This window comes from Schistocerca gregaria, chromosome 6, assembly GCF_023897955.1.
Source record: "Schistocerca gregaria isolate iqSchGreg1 chromosome 6, iqSchGreg1.2, whole genome shotgun sequence".
NCBI lineage: Eukaryota > Metazoa > Arthropoda > Insecta > Orthoptera > Acrididae > Schistocerca > Schistocerca gregaria.
The window spans coordinates 133,572,322-133,600,067 of record NC_064925.1 but is presented as its reverse complement, the minus strand read 5'-3'; the positions used below and the strand labels follow the sequence as shown (position 1 = coordinate 133,600,067).

Sequence of the window (27,746 nt, the reverse complement as noted above, 5' to 3'; positions counted from 1 at the left end):
GGGACGTAAATCTAATAGTCATGGGCGAGTGGAATGCAGTTGTAGGGGAAGGACTAGAAGAAAAGGTTACAGGAGAATATGGGCTTGGGACAAGGGATGAAAGAGGAGAAAGACTAATTGAGTTCTGTAACAAGTTTCAGCTAGTAATAGCGAATACCCTGTTGAAGAATCACAAGAGGAGGAGGTATACTTGGAAAAGGACGGGAGATATGGGAAGATTTCAATTACATTAGATCATGGTCAGACAGAGATTCCGAAATCAGATACTGGATTGTAAGGCGTACCCAGGAGCAGATATAGAGTCTGATCACAATATAGTAGGGATGAAGAGTAGGCTGAAGTTCAAGACATTAGTCAGGAAGAATCAATACGCTAAGAAGTGGGATACGGAAGTTCTAAGGAATGACGAGATATACGTATGAAGTTCTCTAACGCTATAGATACAGCAATAAGGAATAGCGCAGTAGGCAACACAGTTGAAGAGGAATGGACGTCTCTAGAAAGGGCTATAACAGAAGTTGGGAAGGAAAACATAGGTACAAAGAAGGTAGCTGCGAAGAAACCATGGGTAACAGAAGAAATACTTCATTTGATTGATGAAAGGAGGAAGTACAAACATGTTCCGGGGAAATCAGGAATACAGAAATACAAGTCGCTGAGGATTTAAATAAATAGGAAGTGCAGGGAAGTTAAGACGAAATGGCTGCAGGAAAAATGTGAAGACATCGAAAAAGATATATTTGACGGAAGGACAGACTCAGCATACAGGAAAGCCAAAACAACCTTTGGTGACATTAAAAGCAACGGTGGTAACATTAAGAGTGCAGCGGTAATTACACTGTTAAATGCAAAGGAGAGGGCAGATAGGTTGAAAGAACACATTGAAAGCCTCTATGAGGGTGAAGATTTGTCTGATGTGATAGAAGAAGAAACAGGAGTCGATTTAGAAGAGATAGGGGATCTAATATTAGAATCGGAATTTAAAAGAGCTTTGGAGGACTTACGGTCAAATAAGGCAGAAGGGATAGATAACATTCCATCAGAATTTCTAAAATCATTAGGGGAAGAGGCAACAAAACGACTATTCACGTTGGCGTGTAGAATATGTGAGTCTTGCGTCATACCATCTGACTTTCGGAAAAGCATCATCCACACAATGCCGAAGACGGCAAGAGCTGTGAAGTCCGAGAATTATCGCACAATCAGCTTAACAGCTCATGCATCGAAGCTGCTTACAAGAATAATATACAGAAGAATGGAAAAGAAAATTGAGAATGCGCTAGGTGACGATCAGTTTGGCTTTAGGAAAAGTAAAGGCACGAGAGAGGCAATTCTGACGTTACGGTTAATAATGGAAGCAAGGCTGAAGAAAAATCAAGACACGTTCATAGGATTTGTCGACCTGGAAAAAGCGTTCGACTATATAAAATGGTGGAAGCTCTTCAAGATTCTGAAAAAAGTTGGGGTAAGCTATAGGGAGAGACGGGTCATATACAATATGTACAACAACCAAGAGGGAATAATAAGAGTGGACGATCAAGAACGAAATGCTCGTATTAAGAAGGGAGTAAGACAAGGCTGTGGCCTTTCGCCCCTACTCTTCAATCTGTACATCGAGGAAGCAATGATGGAAATAAAAGAAAGGTTTAGGAGTGGAATTAAAATACAAGGTGAAAGGATATCAATGATACGATTCGCTGATGACATTGCTATCCTGAGTGAAAGTGAAGAAGAGTCAAATGATCTGCTGAGCGGAATGAACAGCCTAACGAGTACACAGTATGGTTTGAGAGTAAATCGGAGAAAGACGAAGGTAATGAGAAGTAGTAGAAATGAGAACAGCGAGAGATTGATGGTAACGAAGTCAATGAAGTTAAGGAATTCTGCTACCTAGGCAGTAAAATAACCAATGACGGACGGAGCAAGGAGGACATCAAAAGCAGATTCGCTATGGCAAAAAAGGCTTTTCTGGCCAAGAGAAGTCTACTAATATCAAATACCGGCCTTAATTTGAGGAAGAAATTTCTAAGGATGTACGTCTGTAGTACAGCATTGTATGGTAGTGAAACATGGACTGTGAGGAAAAAGGAACAGAAGAGAATCGAAGCATTTGAAATGTGGTGCTATAGACGAATGTAGAAAATTAGGTGGACTGATAAGGTAAGGAATGAGGAGGTTCTACGCAGAATCGGCGAGGAAAGGAATATGTGGAAAACACTGATAAGGGGACGGGACAGGTTGATAGGACATCTGCTAAGACATGAGGGAATGACTTCCATGGTACTAGAGGGAGCTGTAGAGGGCAAAAACTGTAGAGGAAGACAGAGATTGGAATACGTCAAGCAAATAATTGAGGACGTAGGTTGCAAGTGCTACTCTGAGATAAAGAGGATAGCACAGGAAAGTAATTCGTGGCGGGCCGCATCAAACCAGTCAGTAGACTGATGACCAAAAAAAAAAGGGCGAGAGAGTAGACGCTGTTCGGTTAGTGTAACGAACAGATGGAAGAGGTTGCAATTGTCAGAATATATTTGAGAAAGAAGATGGGCTTTTGATTTTGATGCTGGTGTAATGGAATGTTTTCATCAATATATAATGAGGAAAAAAAGTATTACAGTTTTCTTTAATGACAATCCCTCTTGCTCAACAAATCATCAGGCTCGTGTTAATTTATTAGAGTTGTAATTCTGGTTTTTACGTGCAACTATAATATTTTTGGTTTTTCAGTTACTTTATTGCAAAGGGTGTTTAAAATATTTTGTCCTATTGAGAAGAACTGAGACAGATACATGTATGTTGAGTCACACTACCAAACACAGAACAGTTACACGTATACTTTGCTTCTTCGTAGCTTTTATAGTTGCAGGTGACTTAATTAATCAGTTGTGTTAATGGAAATTCCTTGTCATTCTTTATTTTTATTTTATGCATTCAGATTGCGTACTAATACTAGTCAGGGCCAACCGGTTACGAGTGGAAGTTCGGAAACATAAGGAAATAATTTTTTTTTTACATGTGAAATACCATCCTGTTTTTCACTTACTAATGGCACTATTTGTTGCTATAGGTACACTTTTTTTCATAATTAAGAGATATTCCTCGATGAATTGTGCATAGTATACAAACCATACTTAAAGGTGTATGAAACTCTACAATTTTCGAAATCTATTAAAAACTGTGGTAAAAAATTGAGGTAATTAACTATAAAATTTGTGTTCTTCCTAAACATGTAGTTTAAAATATAACAGTTAATTTGTTTTTTCAAGGATTAAATGAATTCTAAAGTTTCATACACCTGTGATTATGGTATGTATGATGGATAAAATTCATCGAAGAATCTCTCTAACTTATGAAGAAAAGTGTACCCATAGCAAGAAATGCAGCCAGTAGTAAGTGAGAAAATGATGATATTTGACACGTAAAAAAAAATTATTTTGTTCTGTTTTCGAACTTTCACTGCAATGAATGTGAATCCTGTATCCTTCCTGTTGATGTTGACAAAGTTTTATGAATTTATTTGTAAAAGTATAGACACTGGAAATTAAAATGTCCTGTGATGCCTCTCGTGCTCCAAGTCGGCCCGTTTGACGTCCTAACCCCTTTAATTAATGTGACTGAAGTTATTTAATTCATAGTTAAACTTTTCTTGACAACAATAAAATTTTGCAATATTTTACGCTGCTGGTTTTTGGGATGGATTATAATCAGTAATGCAGTACTGCTGGCAAAAATAATGATATTCTGAAAAGGATTCTTCAAATGTTTACTGTTGGTAATGAAATTATTTTGCAAACGTTCAAATGGGACTTACTTTTTACTATAATCTTACAACTAGTATTGCGCAAGCATACTTTCAGTAGTATTGAGTTTCTCAAAAGAAAATATTTCAATAATATTAGTTCCTCTTATGATAACAGTTAGCTGATGTCTCTGTACATTCGTTTATAATCTCTTGTAAATCATAGCTGGTGGCTGGCAGGCACACCGCTCCGCTCAACCTCTCGCTTCAGACCTGCTACCGACTCTCTTCACATCTCGCTTACTACTGACTTCCTACGAACGCTAAAGTGCAGTCTCTTCCGCCAACAATGCTTTCTGGTGCAGAGAATCCATGATAGCATTACAAAATGTATCAATGCGCGGTTTTTTCCATCTCTTTTCTTAAAATGTATCCATACGCGGTCTCTCCCGCCCTTTTTAAAATTATATCAATGTGCGATCTCTCCCGTCAACATTACTTTGGTGCAGACATTCACTGCTACCACAATTATTTCCAAAATGACAAATATTAATTATTCCTACTTAATCCTGTTAGTATAATATAAACATCTTTCATGAATTGTGGTTTGACAATAGACAGTAGAAATATACACGTCTTACAAGCTGACAGTTAAAGCTGTATGAAACGATCTCAATTTCGCACGTGCAGAGTAGTGGTCATACTACTGAATATGGCTTTGTAGATGTTACGGATTTTAGTTGACATTTGAGACAGTGAGGGTACCGTTTCCAACTGATTTCTTCCTTTATGTATCGTTTCCTTTGTCACTCGTCGGAAATCTTTTGAATTACTTAGTGGTGACTTGTAAAGATCTCTCCCTGCCGTCTCCAAGTTAAAAGCGGTTGTCCAGCTTCGGAGATGTTGATGACAATGCCTGTAGCTCTTTTCAAACTCAAGTACTAGCGAGCGATGTGGCGCATCAGATTTTTATTCTGTAGAAGCGAGTTCTGAGCCTTTTCGGAGATCTGATATCAGTGCAAATGCCTCAGCAGTTCCTGTTGGGGAAGTGATTGATAATTGCACTTCCTTTCTGCACACAGCCACTTCCTCGGTTTCTTCCCCTTCGGCGAGCATCGTTAATGGCGGTGATAGCGGGAGCTCTTCTTTTGTTTCTCAAGGAAGTTCCAGTTGCTGGAGGCTTAATTTGGCGCGCCCCCAGGCTGGCGCTCAGCTACTCCCTCTCGCCCGTCTTTGCATGCTTCCGACTGGCTAATTCGAATGATGACGGAAGGGTAGCCTCTGCCGTTCGCCTTATGCAGGTGAGAACAGCCGATGCACTCTGCGGGACACCGACCAATGGGAGCACGCCATTTCGGCGCGCATGAGCACTGGATCGGAGCCGTGGCGGCTTGGGTATAAAACCAGTCAAGAGCGTCCTTAAGCCTCAATCGCGTCCTGCAGTCCGGTGGCTTCCCACGAAAGGCGTTGTATGCTGGTTCCACTTGTTCGTGAGACGGAAATTCTGACACACGAAAATGAGGGAGATAGTACACATCCAGGCGGGCCAATGTGGAAACCAAATCGGCGCCAAGGTGAGTGCTGAACTGCAGTAGTACAGCGGCGCTGTCGCCTTTGTTCATCCTAATAAATGGCGGCCAGCGTGGCCGGGCGGTTCTAGGCGCTACAGTCTGGAACCGCGCGACCACTACGGTATCAGGTTCGAATCCTGCCTCGGGCATGGCTGCGTGTGCCTTCCTTAGGTTAGTTGGGTTTAAGTAGTTCTAAGTTCTAGGGGACTGATGACCTCAGCAGTTATGTCCCATAGTGCTCAGAGCCAATTGAACCATTTTCTACTAATACATGCCATGTACTCCTACAGATGGCCGAGAGAACAGCCATCCACTATGGACTTCACGTTGTTGCATTCAACCATAAGAAACGCCGCTCCCTCTTAGCGTGTCTCGATGGCGAATAAGACCAATCCTCTACCTCACGCTAGCTTTGTTAAGTACACCTACCGACCCCTCCCGCATCCCATCAATGTCGTCTTCATCATTCCTTCAGCAACTTGGGATGTCTAACAACGGTATCGTACGAACTTCCCCTCACCGATGTGCTTCATATCTTCAAAAATGTGTCAAATGTGTGTGAAATATTATGGGACTTAACTGCTAAGGTCATCAGTCCCTAAGCTTACACACTACTTAACCTAAATTATCCTAAGAACAAACACACACACACCCATGCCCGAAGGAGGACTCTAACCTCCGCCGGGACCAGCCGCACAGTCCATGACTGCAGCGCCTTAGACCGTTCGGCTAATCCCGCGCGCCGATCTGTTTCATACTGACAGGCTGTGTAAGGTGCGACTAGGACTTGAACATACGAAACAGCAGGAGGCAACTCTCAACTGCTTTCGAGAATATCGAGTTTCAACAATTTACGCTTGCTTACGTACTTCATACGGTCGCTGGTAACTAAGAATTTCGCAGCAAAGGGAGTAAGCACTTAGTTTCATAAGCGCGAGTTCTGTTGATCGAATCTCGCTTCGGTACATTTTTTTCATTCCCTCGTAATTCCAACAACAGGTATTCTAGCAAAATTGGGTGACGACGGAGACCCGCTTACGAGTGTAACCCAAGAGTGTTTTACAACAGACACGTTGAAAAATCCATGCACATGCAAAGATTGGGCGTTCATTACAATTTATGTATGTCGCAATAATTATTGATTTACATGTTTATATGATCAATATCGTCCTCATTCGTACAGTGCTCCATATTGTACACATTGTACTTCGTACACATGATTATGGAAATGGAAATGAGCGCGCCGGCCGCTGTGCCCGAGCGGTTCTAGGCGCTTCAGTCCGGAACCGCGCGACCATGCCTCGGGCATGGATGTGTGGGATGTCCTTAGGTTAGTTAGGTTTAAGTAGTTCTAAGTTCTAGGGGACTGACGACCTCAGATATAAAGTCCCATAGTGCTCAGAGCCATTTGAACCATTTCGAAATGAGCGTTTGCCGTCATTGGCCACCTTGGTGCAGGTTTTATTACATTCGACGCCACATTGGGCGACATGCGCCACGGATGGGGATAAAATGATGAAAAAGACAACAAAACAGCCAGTCCCTGAGCGGAGAAAATTTCCCGATTCAGCCGGGAAACGAACCCGGACCCGGAGGACGGCAATCCGTCACGCTGCCCATTTTTTTTTTTTATGTTCCCATGCCGGGAATCGAACCCGGGCCTGCTGGGTGAAAGCCAGCTATCCTAACCACTTTTTTTATGAATTAATTTATTTATTTTACATATATTTGTTCATATCACATAGGACGCCCTCCAGGCGAAAAAAAAATTATGTGGAATTACCATCAGTAACACATAAAATAGAAAGGGAATTATAGGAATTAAAGAAAACGCCCTCCTGGCAGAACAGACAAAGCAGCATCCGCGTCCCGCCAACTTGTGGGTAGACGCACACCGAATCCCAAGGCAGTCAGGCATGTTCCAGGCACGTCTTCACGAAGAATATTGCATTTTCCGGTACATGGGACTGAGTCCTGGTATTACACACTCTCATTGAAGTCATCTTCTCATACCTGGGACACCCCAGCTGCAGGGGGGATCGAAGAAGGCACTACCCAAAAAATTGGCATAGTACTGACGGTATCGCGGATGGTGCATGAGAAAAGTAAAGCGATCTTGCAGGAATGTCCAAAAATCCAGAACACTCTTATCACCTTCATGGAACAAATAAGAGATCGAGAGACCTTTTATCCAGATCACAGCGTTGGTCTTCGTACTTGGGAAGTATGTCTCATCTGGGAACAGAAGAGATTTCGGTGTAATGGCATGGGGAGCCGTACGTAGAAGAAAGGCAAGCCTCTTCTGAATCAGCTGCCACACCTCTGCAGAAGATCCACACATCAGTCGATGTTCGTCCGTATCAAGCGTTTGACAGCGAGGACACAGCGGCGAATCTGTCATTTTTATGGCATGTAGACGAAGTTGTGTCATGTATTTTCCATTAACGACCAAATACCAGGTCGCACGTGCGCTCGTGTCTAGGTATATATGGTGTACAGAACGCCATACCACGGGCCATGCGATCGTAGGATATCGCCTTTCCACAACATTCCGAGTGTGATTTCTCATCATGATTCGGTAAACATCACGTGCCATAGGGGGTCTGGTGCTAGGCAAGTTGGCATGGACATAACTGTATTCGATGAAAAAGGTCCGGATATGTGAGAGAGGGGAAGAAATATGGGCTACTGCAACGGGTGCCACTCGAGAGGGAGGGGCCACTTCATCAATCAGGCTTCCCGATAATCCGTTTCGGCGGCGGATCCACGATTTAACCATCGTACTTACATAAAGGGCAGCTGCTCTCGCTCGGACGTTGACAAGGCCGAGGCCGCCATCTCGAGGAGGAAGTGTCAGCGTGTCGTAGCGGACTTTGAAGATAAGACCCGCGCTAACAAAGTAGCCGAACGCCGCCTGAAGTCTGTGTGCCATTGCCTTTGGCATCGGTAAAATCTGTGCTAAATGGGGTAGTCGCGAGACTAGATGAGTGTTAACAAAATCCACCCTTTGTAACATGTCCAATGCTATCAGGAGGTTGCCACGAACGTTCGTGCGGATAGCTTGAAGCAGGCGTTTGTAGTTAAATGAGATCGTGCGCTGTATATCACGCGTGAAGGTGATCCCCAAACATTTGAGCTTGTCCACTAATGGCAATGGTGCCACACTCTCAGCTGGAAGGCCTCTACCGACGGACATAGCACTAGATTTCGTCAGGTTCACACGGCTGCCCGCAGCAGCCCCGTACTGGTTGATCCACGCCAGTGCCTCTCGCACTTCATCCTCCGATAGAACCAAGAACACCAAGTCATCTGCATAGGCGCGGCAGATGAAAGAAGTCCCCCTCATTGTTATGCCTGTCAACCGGCTCCTCAAACCGTGTAATAGTGGCTCAAGGGCAATGGCGAAAAGCAGCATCGACAGCGGACATCCTTGACGGACCGACCGCATGACGTTAATAGGGCCCGCCACACGGCCATTGACCAGCACCCGCGACGTGGCACCTCGGAGAAGCCGCAAGACGAGGTGTATAAACCTGTGGGGAAAGGCCATGCGTCGGAGTACGTTTTCGAGAAAGTCATGACTCACTCTATCAAAGGCGTGGTCGAAGTCCACTGTCACTAAAGCACCACGACTGCGACAGGTCATGGTCAGGGCTATAACGTCACGGTAATCGCTGAGTGCCGTCTGAATGTTACTATCACCTCCAAAGCACGTTTGATCCAGAGAGATAACTTGAGGGACGACGCGCCTAATGCGAGCGCCAAGAATCCGGGTAAAAATCTTGAAGTCACAATTTAACATGGTCAGCGGCCGATAATGTTCCACTCCTCGACCTCCCGATGGCTTGGGGACCGGGATAAGCAAGCCTTCTACGAATTCGGGTGGGAGAGGAAAGTCAGGGTTCATCAGTTCTTCATACATCGCAGTCCAGCGTGAGCCCATGATGTCATGAAATGTGTGGTAAAACTCCAGCGGGAACCCATCTGGACCTGGGGCTTTGTTTGCCGCACCCTTATGAAGAGCATCGGCAACGTCATCAGCCGTAATTGTCGCCGTGAGAATCTCCGCAGCAGACTCGTCCAGGGTATCTGTCAAGGAACGGAGGACATCAGACATTACCGCCACGTTCCGGTCCTCTGCTGCATAGAACTCGTTGTAGTGATCCACAAAGGCTCTTACGATGTCATTCTGGGACGTCAATCGACGACCATCTGGCATGTCGAGGGCGTTGATCAACTTTCTACGACACCGCTGCTTCTCTCGGATAACATGATGCATGGACGGGAGCTCTCCTGGTACACATTCGTGACATCTTGCGCGTACTACTGTGCCTTCAAGGCGGTGACGCATAAGAGAAATTATCTTCGCCTTAATACGTTGAATTTCAACCTGTCGTTGAACTGAGGGGGCAAGGTTTGAGAGTTCCCGGAGAATTGTGAAATAGTATTCCATGGTATGTCGGTGCCATAACATTTTATCGCGACCGTAATTCATCATAGAACGACGTAAAGCAGGCTTGGCGCAGTCGATCCACCACCGAAGTGTTGAAGGATACGCTGGAAGGCGTCTCACACAGTTGTTCCACGTCGTCTCTACGACCTGCCTACATTCCGGATCCTTGAGATGGGCCACATTCAGCTTCCACAGGCCTCGACCGCGCCACACCTTCTGCCTCTGGAGCGAAACAGTGCAAATGTAGGCGATATGGTCGGAAAAGGCGGTAGGCCATAACTCAGCGTCAAGCGTGGCAGTTACGAGTCCTGGGGACACGTAGACACGGTCAAGACGACTTGTTGAATGGCTGGTGACGTACGTATACCCAGGCCGATCGCCATGCACGCGGTCCCAAGTATCGGTGAGTTTCAGTTCATGCACAAGCAGCTTGAGTTCCTGGCATGTGGTGAAATGGGGATGTTGGTCCTTTTGGGATAACACACAATTGAAGTCGCCGCCAAGAACAATATGGTCGTAGCGTCCGACAAACAAAGGAGCGATCTGTTCTGAATAGAATCGCGACCGCTCCCGTCGCTTGGCCGTGCCCGAGGGAGCGTAAACATTGATGACTCGAACACCGTGGAAAGTCACAGCAAGACCCCTAGCCGATGGTAGGTAAATCACGTCATCTACATCAATGCCTTCCTTTAAAAGAATAGCTGTCCCACTGCCACCGTCGGCACACGGCGTGAGGTAGGAAACATAGCCATAGACATTAGGAAACGTCGCCAGGCGAACTTCCTGCAAAAGGGCAACATCTAGGTCCGACGCCCTCAACATATCACGGAGCAATTGTAGTTTGACAGGGGTGCCAATGGTGTTGACATTGATGGAGCCAATCCTGTAAGCTTGTCGTAGAATTGGGACTACAGGGACGCTCATGGAGGCACGAAGAGCAGCAGCGAACAAGAATGTTGTCCCAGTAGGCTGCATATCCCCATCCTGTAACCCTGTCGATTAGGAGTCGTGGACTGGAGCAGCGGCATTCGCGGCTGTCTCACTAGTTGGTGTTTCGTCGGCTACATCGTCAGACCACGCAAGGGTGCGTGGATGGTGTGCGTCCAGTGGAGTACCAGCAGAGTCCGAAGGCAGTGTCACGTCGGTGGTGGAAGAGTTGTCCTGGCTCAGCTGTTGTTCAACGTCCATAGGTACAGCGCCTGGTGCATGCAAGGATGGTTGTACGTCCGACGGAGTGCAAGTTGGTGCTTCCACCACGGATTCGTCCTTCGGGGGAACAACTTGATAATTTTGATCTTCATCGTCTTGAGACTGCGTCCTGCAGGTGTCAGACGGGGCGATCCGCCGTTTCCGACGTCTCTTCGGCGACCGTTGCTTGCGCACGTGATCTTCAGTGTCCGAAGACGCCTGGGGATCCCGAAGTTCAGGCACAAAAGCATCGGTAGGCACAATCATGGAGTCAAGGGCCATCCCCTGTCCTTGAGATTGCTCACCACTGCACACGTCGGGAGGAGGAGGCAAGGGCGTCGGTCCGTCCGCAACAGCCTGAGGCAGTACCGGAGACGACGATGTATCAGTAGTAGGAGCCAGTGGTGTTCGCGGTCGGGGGTCGCTATGGAGAGCTTCGACAAACGTCAGCGGTAGCGACGTCGGAGCGGTCGTGGCCGGCAGGTCCCCAGGCGGTAACTGTGTGATTCTGCGCTGCAGACAGCGAGAACGGAGGTGTCCTTCTTTGCCACATCCCGAGCATGTCTTCGGCTGTCCATCATAAATAATAATTGCACGGCAGCCACCAATATATAAGTAGGACGGCACATGTTTGGTTAGTTCTATGCGGATCTGCCGTACTCCATTGAGAACCGGGTATGTAGTGAACTGAACCCACTTCTCAGCTGTGTGGCTAATCACTTTTCCATATGGATGGAATGCAGATACCACTACCTCTGAAGGCACCTCGAAAGGGAGTTCAAAAACACGTATCGTGCGCAGTCCAAGTCCCGCATGTTCCACAGTTACGTCACCGATGTGTCCATCAGAGTGACGGAACTTAAGACCACTTCGATTTGTATCTAGAATTTTTTCACGTATGTCTTCGTTGACCAATTTCACGTATACCACACTGCTCAATATAGAAAGGTGGATGCCAACAAGATCGTTGCAGTCAATCTTGACTTCATCTCTGATAAACTGTTCGATTTCCAGTGCTTTTGGTCGGGCATATTGAGGTGCAAAGCTAATCTTCAGTGTCGATTTTCGGTGGGCATAAGCCATTCTCTGTCGAATGAAATATAGCGCGCTAAGACGGCAGAATCACGTAAACAACTCCGCGAGCGAGCTGCGCGGCGAGGACGTAAACAAGACGTCCGTGCCGCTAGCATGCCGAAAGGCGACTGCCCATTCAGCTATTGGGGTGGACACACATGTTGATGAAACAATATAAATAAAATGGCTATACTGATTTGATTGAAAGTTATTATGTATCCTTTTGTTCAGTCTCTCTGTGAAAAACTTTTTCCCTTTCTTTTCAGGATAAAGATTATGGAAAGAATAAATGAGTTCTTCAATAATGACACTGTGCGCAGTCGTAATAAATAGGTGGGAAGAAACAAGCAAAGAAGTGGGCCGCGCGGGATTAGCCGAGCGGTATATGGCGTTGCAGTCATGCACTGTGCGACTGGTCCCGGCGGAGGTTCGAGTCTTCGCCCGGGCATGGGTGTGTGTGTTTGTCCTTAGAATAATTTCGGTTAAGTAGTGTGTAAGCTTAGGGACTGATGACCTTAGCAGTTAAGTCCCATAAGATTTCACACACATTTGACACATTTTTTGCAAAGAAGTGCATGCAGGGATGCTTGGCTATACACCTCGCACTCCTGAAACTAAATGCTTAACAAGCTCATTTGCGAGCTTCAGCGCGATGTCGCAAAACACGGATGCGACCATCATGATGCTTTAAGCAGAACCTGGATTCATCCGAAAATATGACGTTTTGCCATTAGTGCACCCAGGTTCGTCGTTGAGTACACCATCGCAGGCGCTCCTGTCTGTGATGCAGCGTCAAGGGTATCCGCAGCCATGGCCTCCGAGCTGATAGTCCATGCTGCTGCAAACATCGTCGAACTGTTCGTGCAGATGGTTGTTGTATTCCAAACGTCCCCATCTGTTGACACAGGGATCGAGACGTGGCTGCACGATCCGTTACAGCCACGCGGATAAGATGCCTGTCATCTCGACTGCTAGTGATACGAGGCCGTTGGGATGCAGCACGGCGTTCCATATTACCCTCCTGAACCCACCGATTCCATATTCTGCTAAAAGTTATTGGATCTCCACCAATGGGAGGAGCAATGTCGCGATACGATAAACAACAATCGCGATAGGCTACAATCCGACCTTTATCATTGTCGGAAACGTGATGGTACGCATTTCTCCTCCTTACGTGAGGCATCACAACAACGTTTCACCAGGCGACGCCGGTCAACTGCTGTTTGTGTATGAGAAATCGGTTGGAAACTTTCCTCATGTTAGCACGTTGCAGGTGTCGCCACTGGCACCAACCTTGTGTTAATGCTCTGAACAGCTAATCATTTGCATATCACAGCATCTTCTTCCTGTCGGCTAAATTTCGCGTCTATTGCACGTCATCTTCGTGGTGTAGCAATTTTAATGGCCAGTAGTGTATGTAAGCAGTAGCGCGTACTTCTCAAGCGTTATTGAGAAAACCGCAAGATAATTTCGGTCGTCAAATATATACCTGTGCGTGGCCAGTTTTACCATGAAGTGCCGGCAGCCGAGTGGATGTTCGGTCGTAGGGTTAGCTACGTCTTGCGACGTCTGCCCCGAACTGATACAACGAAAAAGTTGTTTCATTAGCTATCATCATGTCCTGAAATAACGAACGTCCTTCCAAAGACCCTTCCCACTCCTTCTTAACTGGTGTTCTGTTGCCCACCCAACATCCACAACATCCTACTTTGCCCCTGTGCTACTCCCAATCCCAACCCCTGGCCCATAGGTATCATATCCCTGTGGAAGAGCCGGCCGCGGTGGTCTCGTGGTTCTAGGCGCGCAGTCCGGAGCCGTGCGACTGCTACGGTCGCATGTTCGAATCCTGCCTCGGCCATGGACGTGTGTGATGTCCTTAGGTTAGTTAGGTTTAAGTAGTTCTAAGTTCTAGGGGACTAATAACCACAGCAGTTGAGTCCCATAGTGCTCAGAGCCAATTGATCCCTGTGGAAGACCAAAATAGGTGTAAGATCCGTTCAATCCACCCACCCAGCACTCGCTATTTCAGCACTGTCGCAGGTTTGTCCTACTCCATCAGAGTGTGGGCCAGCTGTGAAAGCAGCAATGTCATATGCCAACTCTGGTGCAATCAATGCACAGCCTTTTATATTGGCCCAAACTGTGCCAAAAACCAAGTACACAACTCTGTGGTACAAAATACAGCTGAACCTAATTTTGCTTTATTTCAGTGGCTGCTTCACATCCCAGGCCATCTGGACTGTCTCCCCCACCAACAGCTTTTCAGAATTGCACGGATCGGAGTTAATTAAACAATGGAAAATCCAGGATGGAATGTAACAATACGAGAGAAGGAAATGAAACAATACGAGTTACAAATTTGCTTCTCTCGTATTCTTATAGATGGGAGTTATCTGTACAACACATTCTCTGCTACTGCAGTTATTCTGGTCTCAGCCTAAAGTAACCTATTGCTCCCATACTCTCCACCCAACAGTTTCTGCCCCCTCTATCCTAACCCCCCCCCCCCCTCCCGCCACAATCCCTAACCCTCTAGCCACCTGACGCTGTCCCTGGTCATGCCTCCATCTAGTGGCTGCATGCTCTGTCATGCTGCCTCTTGCCTGACCCATACCCTGCTATACTTTCCCCTTCCCCGCCCAATGAACATTCCTGCTTTCTTTCAATGTGACAGTTGCATTCCAGTCCAATATGTACATGAGATTTACTTGTTTGTGTGAATAAAAGTGTGTCTGTTTTCTTTTCTGAAGAAAGATTCGGTGGAATGCTAAAAGCATAACAGTCTTTTCATTGTGCGAGTTTGCAACTCATTGTGTCATCTGTGTGGTAAATACCACTGTACCCTTTTCGTTATATTGATGACATCCCAATCTGCAGTTTCCATTATCTGAATCTGGAAACCTAGTCGATGTGCACAGTAACCAATTTTTCTAATAACTTCAAACGAAAGCAGGACAGACTGATGAATCTCAAGTCCGAAAATGTGGTTAGCGCTAAAGCCCCATTTTCGCTGGGTCGCTGGATCGAGTCCCGCTCGTCAGTTGCTGTTTTTATTTCTAACACAGTAATTTTCTTTACTATTTATATTACAACTGATGTAATGGTAAAAACACGTGTAATCGGATTAACTTTTATTAAATTTACAATGTTATTTGGCAGACTACAAATTTTTATTATCACAAATAATATAATATTCGTAACTACTGACCATTAAACGGCCAAACGCATAAAGTGATACTGAAAATGACTGCTTGCCCGTGATTTGAGAAATCCCTTATACCTGGAAGGAGCCTGAAACGAATTGTTACCTCCAAGTTTCAACGGGCACAGACGGCTTTCGAAAAATGTACAATTAATCGTCGAATTCGACATTACGAGTACAATTTGCGGGATGGTATATTTCGGAAAAGCGTGAAAAACAAAGTTAAACGGCACCAGCTGCATTGAATAAATGCTATGTTTCCGCACACGCGAGGTCTTTTCAGGTTTTCCGTGGAAAAACAAATCTCGTTAACATTTTCAAAAACCTCTCATTCAGCCGATGATCTGGAAGCAAACCATGCATAATGCAGCATTTCCTTAAGTATCGGCACTGATCATTGGTCATGCAGTATTTAGTGTATTTTAATAGCGTCTTCACAAGAAGAAATTTATCGTTCTCTTTCGATTAAATACGAACAATTTTGAAGAGACGGACAAGCATAAATTATCAGTATCACTTTATGCATTTGGTCGTTTATTAGTCGGTAGTTATGAATATTATATTGTTTGTGATAATAAAAAATTGTAGTCTGCCAAATAACACTGTAAATTTAATAAACGTTCATCTGACAACACGTATTTTTCCAATTACATCAATTTTAATATAAATAGGAAAGAAAATGACTGGGTAAGAAAGTAAAAAAAAAAACTGATGAGTGGGATTCGATCCAGCGACCCAGCGATTACGGGGCTTGAAGGCTAAAAACTTATTTTATCGGTTGTTGCGGACGTCACATGATATCCGTTTAAGTTTGTTGTTGATCCTTTCAGTCAGTTTTTTTTCCGAGACCAACCAGATCTCTCACCCAACAAGCTGAGCTACCGTGCCGGTGGCGTCACCTAGAGCTGAGCAGCCGGTTTTCTTCACTTTCGTTCGTCAAATCTGCTCGGGGCGGAGGTCGTAAGACGGCCTTTTAAGTCTGTTGTTGATCGATTAACTCAGTTTTTTTTATTACAGAGAGCATCTAACCCTCTGACCGAAAAAACCACTCGGCTGCCGGCGCTTCACGTTAAAAATGGCCACGCACAGGTATATATTTGACGACCGAAATTATCTTGCGATTTTCTCAATAACGCTTAACAAGTACACGCTACTGTTTACACATTTTGTTGTGCTAATGGAGTACTACGAGTATGCGAAGTTCGCAGTAAATCCGCGTTCCAAACGTCGTGGCCTCCCCTTGTTAGAACTACTTAAACCTAACTAACCTAAGGACATCACACACATCCATGCACGAGGCAGGATTCGAACCTGCGACCGCAGCAGCACCGCGGTTCCGGACTGAAAGAGAAGCACTTAACGGCGTCGTCCTATGAAGGGGTCCTAATGTGCATTACGGCTGATTGTACAACAGACACATAGGCACACGAAAGTATAAACTGCAGCAGGGGTGTTCATTCCTAGACCCGCAGACCGCATGCGGCCCAGAGCAAGTATCAGTGCGGCTCAAGAAGTCGGCATCCATCATACGGCCGTTATTCTTTTTCCTCTATTCCTTCTTTTTTTTAAAAAAAAAAAGGAAACAAATTCCATAAAATTCCGTTTGAGTAAGGTGCGATAAATTGATTATTTTAAAAAATACTGGCAGAAGCGAAGCTGTGAGTACAAGGCGTGAGTCATGCTTCGGTAGCTCAGATGGTAGAGCACTTGCCCGCGAAAGGCAAAGGTCCCGAGTTCGAGTATCGGGCGGGCACACAGTTTTAATCTGCCAGGAAGTTTCATATCTGCGCACACTCCGCTGCAGAGTGAAAATCTCATTCTGATTATTTTCAATTTGAAACTCCCGTCATACGTCGCTGTTCTCTCATTGGTCTATCCCCTTCTTAACATTGCCACCTATGCTATACTGAACCCTCAGTCTCGTTCTGATAATCGGCCAATTGGTCAGACGCGTTTATCTGTTATCTTACGGCTACTTCAGTTGCAACTACGAAACCAGAGCTTTAGTGATGTATAAGGTACCTAATTTGTGGAAATACAAGAAATTTTCATATGGATTGCAATACTGCCAATGTTTGCTCTCTGATAGTACCGTTATTCTGTCAGTATCGTTATTCAAATGTCACATTAATTCTACGGTTTGTAAATTACTTATACGTCGTTTCTAAAAAAAAAGAAGAAAAAGAAAAGAAAAAATGTCTAGCAAACTATGACTCTAAAGGGTATAGCAGTACCTCAAGAGATATGAGTGCGGTATTATGAAACAAATCTTCTCTACTGCAAGTTCTTAGGTTTTGATATTACGGGGGGAGGTAGCACAGACCAAAACGACATAAACAGTATAGTATACAGGCTCTTTAAGATGCATACCTTATGCGCTATGAGCACTTGTTCAGCAGAAGAGACATGTTTCAAATTAGCGAAGATGAACGAGTGCTCATAGCTCTTGAATTTTAGACTAGTCCATGTAAACTGGACATTTTTTCTTATTTCTGCATAAGGAACTTGCCCCTAAAGTTATTCAGCGTTTTTTTTCTTTTTTGGCGACCCCATGCATACAAAATTATTAATCAAATCTCAGGAATAAAATATGAAATTAATTCCAGCTTGTTTTTTTAGAATAAAGCATCGTAAATAATTAATAGTTACCTAAATGTTTTAACTATATACTCTGACCGGACACAACCCTTTTTTGCCTCATCAGGTATGGTTAGGACTAGGCGTATTATGTGCCACCAGAAATACTCGTTTTCTTTCTATGTGGCCCAGGTAAGCTAAAAGGTTGGAGTGTACGTTGTACATACAACGCCATTATATTCCCGGTTAGCTATTCCTGGAAAAGCTTTCCCATCCATTTAAGTTGGGATAGCAGTAGAGCACAATGGGTATTCTCGCGTATATAATTTCCAAATTTATTAGTCGCCATCTGCAGAAATAGCGTCTGTAAGATAGGCGACAAGCGTTCCAGATCGCAAAACTATTCGCTTGATGTTACTCTGAAGCTAGCAGAAGCTAAAATGAGTTTAAGAACGTAGCAGAAAACTCAAAAATTGCTTAGGCCTCATGCAACGAAAATATTAATGCAAAATATATATTTAACTAAGCTTGTATGACACTTGCATATATAAAATAGCGATCTATTTTAAATTAGTTAAAGGACAGGACATTTATTGTTTGACCAGTAAGAGATCTTTCTAAATAAAGCATGGCAAAAGTAAGCAACAATTGTTGTTGTTTCAATGTGCACAGATACACAGCTTCTTGAAAATAATGTCGGCTTTCGAAAAATTTCAAAAGGTTCTGAAACCAAACATGACAAAGCTGTAAGTAGTATCTTCAGAAAATAGGTAGCTGGGGTTAGAAAGGCGTTGTTTTTCTCGTTCTTTTCTTTTTCTTAATGTATAAAGTCCCATCGTGTGTGGACACAAACTCCACGCGTATGAAACGGTAAGAGTTTCAGATGTGCTAGAACTTGTAGGAGGTAAGGCAACACTTGTTTATTACTCACTTTTTGTTTGTATATTCATAGCTTATTGGTCATCCTTTTCTCAGAATTATCAATGCACATCCGATCATTATAATGTTTACTACTTTTTCCATATATTGACTTACGTAATTGTTTTTATTGATAACTCTGTTTATTTCCCAAAACTTGTGAATAGAGTTTAACACATGTTAGGAAACGATCAACCAGCCAATGTAAATTTCACATTTCTTATTCACTCGATGACTCGTTTCGGGCCGCAACCCATCGCAACAGATATTAAAAATGGTATTTTTGAAAATGCCAGAACCATGACAAAAATGTGCAAAGAAGCAGTTACGGCCCATGATGACCTACAATTATTTCAGTATGCTCGAATTTGTCAACGATCAACCAGTTGTGTGAGTAACAAACAACTGGATTATTTGATGAACAGTTTGGTACACAACCTATTTTAATATGAGCATCGACAGTTGTCTTACCTTTACAAGCAACAACATCACTGTCATGAATGGTGCTCTAGTCGAAGACCAGTACATTAATCATATTCGCCCCATGTATTTGAAAGAATGCACCGTCGTTTGACTGTGTATTATTCTATTTTTCTTCTATTCAATCTAGATTGTTCGGTTTCTACGCCGTTATCGAGTACAGTGCAAAACGTTCTTAGACCATTAACACGTCATATCTCGTAAAGTCAGCCAAAGTAGGTAAACTAGATTAGCAAATGCCGTTAAGATGTAGCTATTCAAGTGACGTATGTTTGTATTCCGCAAACAATTTAAGTTACCCAACAATGTTCTCGCCAAATTAGTATTAACGCAAAATTAAGCAGTTTGGATCTGTGGTGGCGACTGTTGATCTTTGTTTCGAATTAAATTACAATATTCTGTCTCTCGTCCACGTTTTACTTCATTTGAAATTGTTAACCGGTTGAGGTTTTGCAGCCCTGAAACTACTTATCGGTTGATTGACTTTTATAAACTAAACACTAGTAACAAAATGCTCTTGAAGGACTGTTCGTTCATTTCTGCAAGCATGTTAATATTCATGGTTCAAATGGCTCTGAGCACTATGGAACTTAACATCTGAGGTCATCAGTCCCCTAGAACTTACAACTACTTAAACTTAATTAACCTAAGGACATCACACACATCCATGCCCGAGGCAGGATTCGAACCTGCGACACTAGACTGAAGCGCCTAGAACCGCTCGGTCACTACGGCCGGCAATATTTATGAGACAGCTGATTTCAGTCCCCTAGAACTTAGAACTACTTAAACTTAATTAACCTAAGGACATCACACACATTCATGCCCGAGGCAGGATTCGAACCTGCGACACTAGACTGAAGCGTCTAGAACTGCTCGGTCACTATGGCCGCCAATATTTATGAGACAGCTGATTTGCGAAGACAGTCATGCCTCAGATTTATTACACAGTTTGATAAAGAATAAGAGAAAACACACATGCGGGAAGACCGCAGTGACAATTCTGTTACAGATTTCTCTGAATCTCTCCAAAGGAAAGCCGGAGTAATTGTTTACGCGAAGCCAATATCAGACCCACCCTGTTTTTCCTGCAGTCGAAACAATACCTAAATCTAAGGGCTACGAAATCCACGGGACTTAATTGGCAAGTACATAGTAGAAATATGAAATATTTTCATATTTATAGATCGGCTACAATCGATATTCAACAATAATTTAACACTTCGGGGAGATTGTAATCAATCTGCCCATTACCAATGTCCCACTGTTTCGGATTCAGCTGGCGAATCTCTCAGTAAGACCTATCCCGAAATATAAATATCACTTGGATATATTATCGTACATATTTCGAAGACAGAATTCTTTATATGTTTAGTGGTAAATGCAGATATCTTGCAAAACGATCTTCGAATTTGGGTAAAGAGCCTGGGAAAGTGGGTTAGGTTTCCCGTGCTTTCCTTAAATCGCTTAACGGGAGGTTTACTATCTTTTGGTTGAAAACATCGATTTTTTTAAATTGCATTTTTGGATCCACAGAAGTGTTTAGCATCCACCCCTGCTACGGTTTTTCCGAATACGGAAGGGACTGTTTGTTATTCGTGGTTGAACAAAAAACTGCACCTGCCTGAAATCGGCCTTTTTCACGCACAAGTCTTTTTTTCTTTCGAAGGACGAGTTATTGCACCGGTGCTTGAGAGGAAACACACAAAATTCAAAGGAAAGTTTGAACGCGTGTGTTTGGAAATTAGCCCCCAAGCCCAAGCATTTTGATTCTGGTGCAAAGACTGAGGAGATTGCGACTTTCCTGGCAGTGAGCAGCTTCAGCGAAGGATATGCAGCAATTCTGAAGACCATGACAACGATGGACGTCACCCTGGGTCTCTATTCGACGCAGTTCGCCAAGCATTCGGACGACCACCGGATTCAAGCGGCCGAAAACCGCTTGCCATCGGCCGTACGAGCGCCTGTGGAGCAGCGCAGGATGGCCCAGATCGAGCAGAACGCCCTCTATGAGGAAGAGGAACGACTAGTTTATGGACCCGGAATAGGAGATTGAACGTACGTTGCATAATATTGCATTTATACGTAGTCAAAGCTTCAAACGCGTTTATCTCGAAATGACTTTTTTTATCGCGCTGTATGGTAACTTCAAATCCACTGAACCGATTATCATGATTCTTTCTTTCCGACGAAGCAAACTAAATTGTCTAGGAGTTGTACCACTTTTATTCCGATCCGTCAACTATAAATATTTTTAATTGACTGACGAAGTCGAAAAATCGATGAAAAAAGCCTTATTTTTTTAAAATGCCGCCATTTTGTTTCTTATGGTCAAAATAACTTAAGCGAGGTACAGCTGCTAAAGACTCTTATATACTTCGCTAACGTCGACTCAATTTTGATTTCAGACCAGCCGGCTAACCTGTGACATACCGCGCGTGGAGGTCTACATCGAAATTTAGTTTCGTTCCGACGGCACTACCGCCTTTACTCTTCGACATTTCCGGTGGAAAAAATTCCAGTTTGTAGAGCAAATATCAATAAACATTTTGACCAAACTTGATATTGATATCTATAACACATCCCGAGAAACAATTCTCCAAGAACGTGCTTTTCTCGGGCCAAAGTTAGTAAACCTCCCCTTAACGTTATTGCCAGAATGGTTTTTCGACAGGCACGGCCACTTCCCTTCGCCGTCCTTCCGTAACTCGAGATTGTGCTCCTTCTGTGATGTCTTCGTTGTCGACTGGACATCAGACTCTAAAGTCCATAACTTAGGTGTGTACTCCGTAACTAGTTCATTTTGTTTATTTTAATGGTTCTATTCAATGTTCTGACAGATGTGAAAATTACCGAACTATCAGTTTAATAAGACACAGCTGCAAAATACTAACGCGAATTCTTTACAGACGAATGGAAAAACCCCGGGGAGGATCAGTTTGGATTTCGTAGAAATGTTGGAACACGTGAGGCAATACTGACCTTACGACTTATCTTAGAAGAAAGATTAAGAAAAGGCAAACCTACGTTTCTAGCATTTGTAGACTTTGAGAAAGCTTTTGACAATGTTGACTGGAATACTCTCTTTCCAATTCTAAAATTGGCAGGGGTTAAATACAGGGAGCGAAAGGTTATTTACAATTTGTACAGAAACCAGATGGCAGTTATTAGAGTTGAGGGGCATGAAAGGGAAGCAGTGGTTGGGAAAGGAGTGAGACAGGGTTGTAGCTTCTCCCCAATGTTATTCAATCTGTGTATTGAGCAAGCAGTAAAGGAAACAAAAGAAAAATTTGGAGTAGGTATTAAAATTCATGGAGAAGAAGTAAAAACTTTGAGGTTCGCCGATGACATTGTAATTCTGTCAGAGACGGCAAAGGACTTGGAAGAGCAGTCGAACGGAAAGGACAGTGTCTTGAAAAGAGTATATAAGATGAACATCAACAAAAGCAAACCGAGGATAATGGAATGTAGTCAAATTAAATCGGGTGATGCTGAGGGAATTAGATTAGGAAATGAGACACTTAAAGTAGTAAAGGAGTTTTGCTATTTAGGAAGTAAAATAACTGATGATAGTCGAAGTAGAGAGGATATAAAATGTAGACTGGCAATGGCAAGGAAAGCGTTTCTGAAGAAGAGAAATTTGTTAACATCGAATATAGATTTATGTATCAGGAAGTCGTTTCTGAAAGTATTTGTTTTGAGTGTAGCCATGTATGGATGTGAAACATGGACGATAACTAGTTTGGACAAGAAGAGAATAGAAGCTTTCGAAATGTGGTGCTACGGGAGAATACTGAAGATAAGGTGGATAGGTCACGTAACTAATGAGGAGGTATTGAATAGGATTGGTGAGAAGAGAAGTTTGTGGCACAACTTGACTAGAAGAAGGGATCGGTTGGTAGGACATATTTTGAGGCATCAAGGGATCACAAACTTAGCATTGGAGGGCAGCGTGGAGGGTAAAAATCGTAGAGGGAGACCGAGAGATGAGTACACTAAGCAGATTCAGAAGGATGTAGGTTGCAGTAGGTACTGGGAGATGAAGCAGCTTGCACAGGATAGAGTAGCATGGAGAGCTGCATCAAACCAGTCTCAGGACTGAAGACAACAACAACAACATTCAATGTTCTAGCTGTGCTGTGGCCGTTCTTCCACCGCGGTCACAGTGAAACGTCCCCTTAGAAAAATTAATGACTTACTGTGCTGATGAACCTCTTACATTATTTGATTTTCAAACAGCTGAGCAGAACTGAACGTACTCAGATATTTTGCTCTTTACCTATTCTGATCGACACTAAACTGACACACATGTTTTTAGCGCAACGCAATACGTCAAACTACTGAACGCACTAACTACTGATAGGCATAGTTAGCAAATGAAAGATTTTGATAGAGAACAAACAATGTGCTTACCTTAATAGTGTTCAAAAGAAGTCATATATATATATATATATATATATATATATATATATATATATATATATATATATACCACTTATGACATCCAGTCTTACAAACTTACTGTCTCCGATGGACACACGCCCAGATCATCCGCTCTCAAAACTCCGCCATTTCTCTCCCCACATCCACCACTGCTGGCGGCTCACCTCCAACTGCACAACGCTACGCGCTGTTAACAGCCAACTGCCCAACACTACAATAGCGAATGTTCAAACAATGCCAACCAGCCAATGACTGCATACAGCACAGCCAGTGATTTTCATACCGAGCGCTACCTAGCGTTACGAATATAAAAATCTAAGCAGCCTACTTACAACGGTTTATCTGTTACAGGCGTCCCTAATGTTGAACATAGAATAATAAGAGCCGTGGTGTCATCTTATATAACATACAGCGCATTGTCAAAAACGAAAGTCACATGAAATGCCGGAAACATATTTTAAGTGTTAGTTGGGCTCCGAACACAAATATTTTTAGGGTTGAGGACTAAGACGATTAGGATTAGGCCTTAACGTACTATCAACGACGAAGCGGATGGAGGTTGAGCACAAACTCGAACTAGAGAAGGTTGTAAAAGAAATTCGGCAGTGTCTTTTTCAAAAGAACCAATCTGAAAATAGCCTTATGCGATTAATACAAACCACGGAAAACCTAAATGTAGATTAGATACCACCTCCACTTCACCCCTCCCCCCCATCCAGCGACCGCGCGGTGTAGCCGCGTGGTCTTAGGTGCCTCGTCACGGATCGCGCGCCACTCCCCCTGTCGGAGATTCGAGTCCTCCCTCAGGCATGGGTGTGAGTGGCTGTTGATATACTTTCCGGGATGTGAGGTCGTGGTCCAAGAACTTTTTCTGCTCCTTACGTTTCGTCCAGGACTGCGCTGGACTTCCTCAGAGGCGCTGCTCCGCTGAGATTGCCGACTGACTGGTCCGGTGTCTGAGAGCGACTTATATATTGTGAGAAAGGGGGGCGTGGTTCAGGTGACACGTGATGAGCAGTGATAAGCTATAGCAAAGATAAGGTTGACTATCGATTACCACCTTGTCAAGATAAAAATTGTTAGCAATTTTGTAGAGCCACTGTCGATATAGCGCTGAGTTTCATAGCCTCCTCTTTCCTATTAAAATTATCGTGATGTTTATAAATTTCAATACCTTCTCTGTATAGGCGTGGATAGTAATTTAACGTTGTCACCTGAACCACGCCCCCCTTTCTCACAATATATAAGTCGCTCTCAGACACCCGACCAGTCAGTCGGCAAGACTCAGCGGAGCAGCGCCTCTGAGGAAGACCAGAACAGTCCTGGACGAAACGTAAGGAGCATAAAAAGTTCTTGGACCACGACCTCACATCCCGGAAAGTATATCAACAGCCATGTCACCCGGTCGTGAAATCCTTCGTTCTACAATGGGTGTGAGTGTTGTCCTTAGCGTAAGTTAGTTTAAGTTAGATTAAGTTATGTGTTAGCTTAGGGACGGATGACCTAAGCAGTTTGATCTCATAGACTTACCGCAAATTTCCAATTTTCCTATCCCCCCGAAAGTGTGTCTGTTGTCTTAAGCGCTGCACCTCCTCGCTCGATTCTTTTCGAGTTATCTGGTGAATCACAAATCTTAAGTCTAAGTTTTCGATTGTTAGAATCATTGACAGCATTGCTCCCATTATTTCCCGGAAGAAAATTTAAATCAGAGCAAGGTATGGAGTAGAATATTTTCACTGAGAGGCGCACCTGTTTGTCAATGTGTCGAAATTTCCGTATAGTCATCTTAGAATTTAAATAATGAAGCGAAAAGTCATCAGAGTTCTGGTAACCACGCCTTCCAGTGAAACGTAAAACGTAAGACATAAAGAGCTATGCACTTAGGTATCGTGTCCTCTGCGATTCCCTTAAACCTCTCCGTGCAAAGAAGTGTGAAGGTTTCCACGGCCAGGTCAATATGAATGAAATCCATTTCCGAATTTCGTCATATGTAACTGAAACAACTATTAAAATTGGCGTTTCGACTGCCTTTGCAACGATTCTCTTCAGGGAAACTAAACTCCCTATGTGCTAACTGAAGAGAAGAGCTGCAAAGATAATCTAAACGTGGGTTTTAATATTGGTTCTAGTTTAAAAATATCGCGGCCTACTGATCAAAATGTTTCTCTTCTTGCTGATGGCAAAGAAGAGCGTATCAAAGAGAGGTTCGTTGGAGGATGTACTTGCCCGACCTTATATTACCTACAAGTGAGTTCCTTCTTAGTGCAAACGAAAAGCGCTTTTAACAGAGGCAGTGATACAAAAATTGTCTTCAGTATGCGACTAAGGTAGACATAGTTTCTCATCGTGAAGAGGCAATAAAAATTATTAGAGATCGGTGCATTTACAGATAAAATGGTTGTAAGTGTATAGCGAAATTAATTATTAGAGAGGGAGCGGTGAGGAAACCCGTTTATTTGCGTACGTTCAGAAAGGGAACGATGTATCAAGCTTAGTATTCGTGTTAGTTTCTGGGGGATATGGCTTCGTGGTATACTAGACGGGACACAAACTGCAAGCGTTATTGGTCTCCCCACTTCAGTAAATCGTTACCTCTGACAACAAACGTGACTTTCAATTCATTCCGTCTTTGGTTTAGCGGGAAATGATGTCTCTCATCATACACTCCTGGAAATGGAAAAAAGTACACATTGACACCGGTGTGTCAGACCCACCATACTTGCTCCGGACACTGCGAGAGGGCTGTACAAGCAATGATCACACGCACGGCACAGCGGACACACCAGGAACCGCGGTGTTGGCCGTCGAATGGCGCTAGCTGCGCAGCATTTGTGCACCGCCACCGTCAGTGTCAGCCAGTTTGCCGTCGCATACGGAGCTCCATCGCAGTCTTTAACACTGGTAGCATGCCTCGACAGCGTGGACGCGAACCGTACGTGCAGTTGACGGACTTTGAGCGAGGGCGTATAGTGGGCATGCGGGAGGCCGGGTGGACGTACCTTCGAATTGCTCAACACGTGGGGCGTGAGGTCTCCACAGTACATCGATGTTGTCACCAGTGGTCGGCGGAAGGTGCACGTGCCCGTCGGCCTGGGACCGGACCGCAGCGACGCACGGATGCACGCCAAGACCGTAGGATCCTACGCAGTGCCGTAGGGGACCGCACCGCCACTTCCCAGCAAATTAGGGACACTGTTGCTCCATGGGTATCGGCGAGGACCGTTCGCTACCGTCTCCATGAAGCTGGGCTACGGTCCAGCACACCCTTAGGCCGTCTTCCGCTCACGGCCCAACATCGTGCAGCCCGCCTCCAGTGGTGTCGCGACAGGCGTGAATGGAGGGACGAATGGAGACGTGTCGTCTTCAGCGATGAGAGTCGCTTCTGCCTTGGTGCCAATGATGGTCGTATGCGTGTTTGGCGCCGTGCAGGTGAGCGCCACAATCAGGACTGCATACGACCGAGGCACACAGGGCCAACACCCGGCATCATGGTGTGGAGAGCGATCTCCTACACTGGCCGTACACCTCTGGTGATCGTCGAAGGGACACTGAATAGTGCACGGTACATCCAAACCGTCATCGAACCCATCGTTCTACCTTTGCTATACCGGCAAGGGAACTTGCTGTTCCAACAGGACAATACACGTCCGCATGTATCCCGTGCTACCCAACGTGCTCTAGAAGGTGTAAGTCAACTACCCTGGCCAGCAAGATCTCCGGATCTGTCCCCCATTGAGCATGTTTGGGACTGGATGAAGTGTCGTCTCACGCGGGTTGCACGTCCAGCACGAACGCTGGTCCAACTGAGGCGCCAGGTGGAAATGGCATGGCAAGCCGTTCCACAGGACTACATCCAGCATCTCTACGATCGTCTCCATGGCAGAATAGCAGCCTGCATTGCTGTGAAAGGTGGATATACACTGTACTAGTGCCGACATTGTGCATGCTCTGTTGCCTGTGTCTACGTGCCTGTGGTTCTGTCAGTGTGATCATGTGATGTATCTGACCCCAGGAATGTGTCAATAAAGTTTCCCCTTCCTGTGACAATGAATTCACGGTGTTCTTATTTCAATTTCCAGGAGTGTATTTGTGACATTACTT

At 44.3% G+C, this 27,746-nt stretch overlaps 1 protein-coding gene across 1 annotated transcript in view; it reads left to right on the top strand.

Moving 5' to 3' along the window:
* The first annotated feature begins 5,256 nt into the window (after positions 1-5,256).
* Positions 5,257-27,746, top strand: part of LOC126279090 (tubulin beta-1 chain-like) — a 149,797-nt gene continuing 127,307 nt past the window's right edge. Inside the window, exon 1 of the mRNA XM_049979554.1 lies at positions 5,257-5,313. Coding sequence (XP_049835511.1) covers positions 5,257-5,313 — 57 coding nt within the window. The remainder of the gene's footprint in view (positions 5,314-27,746) is intronic.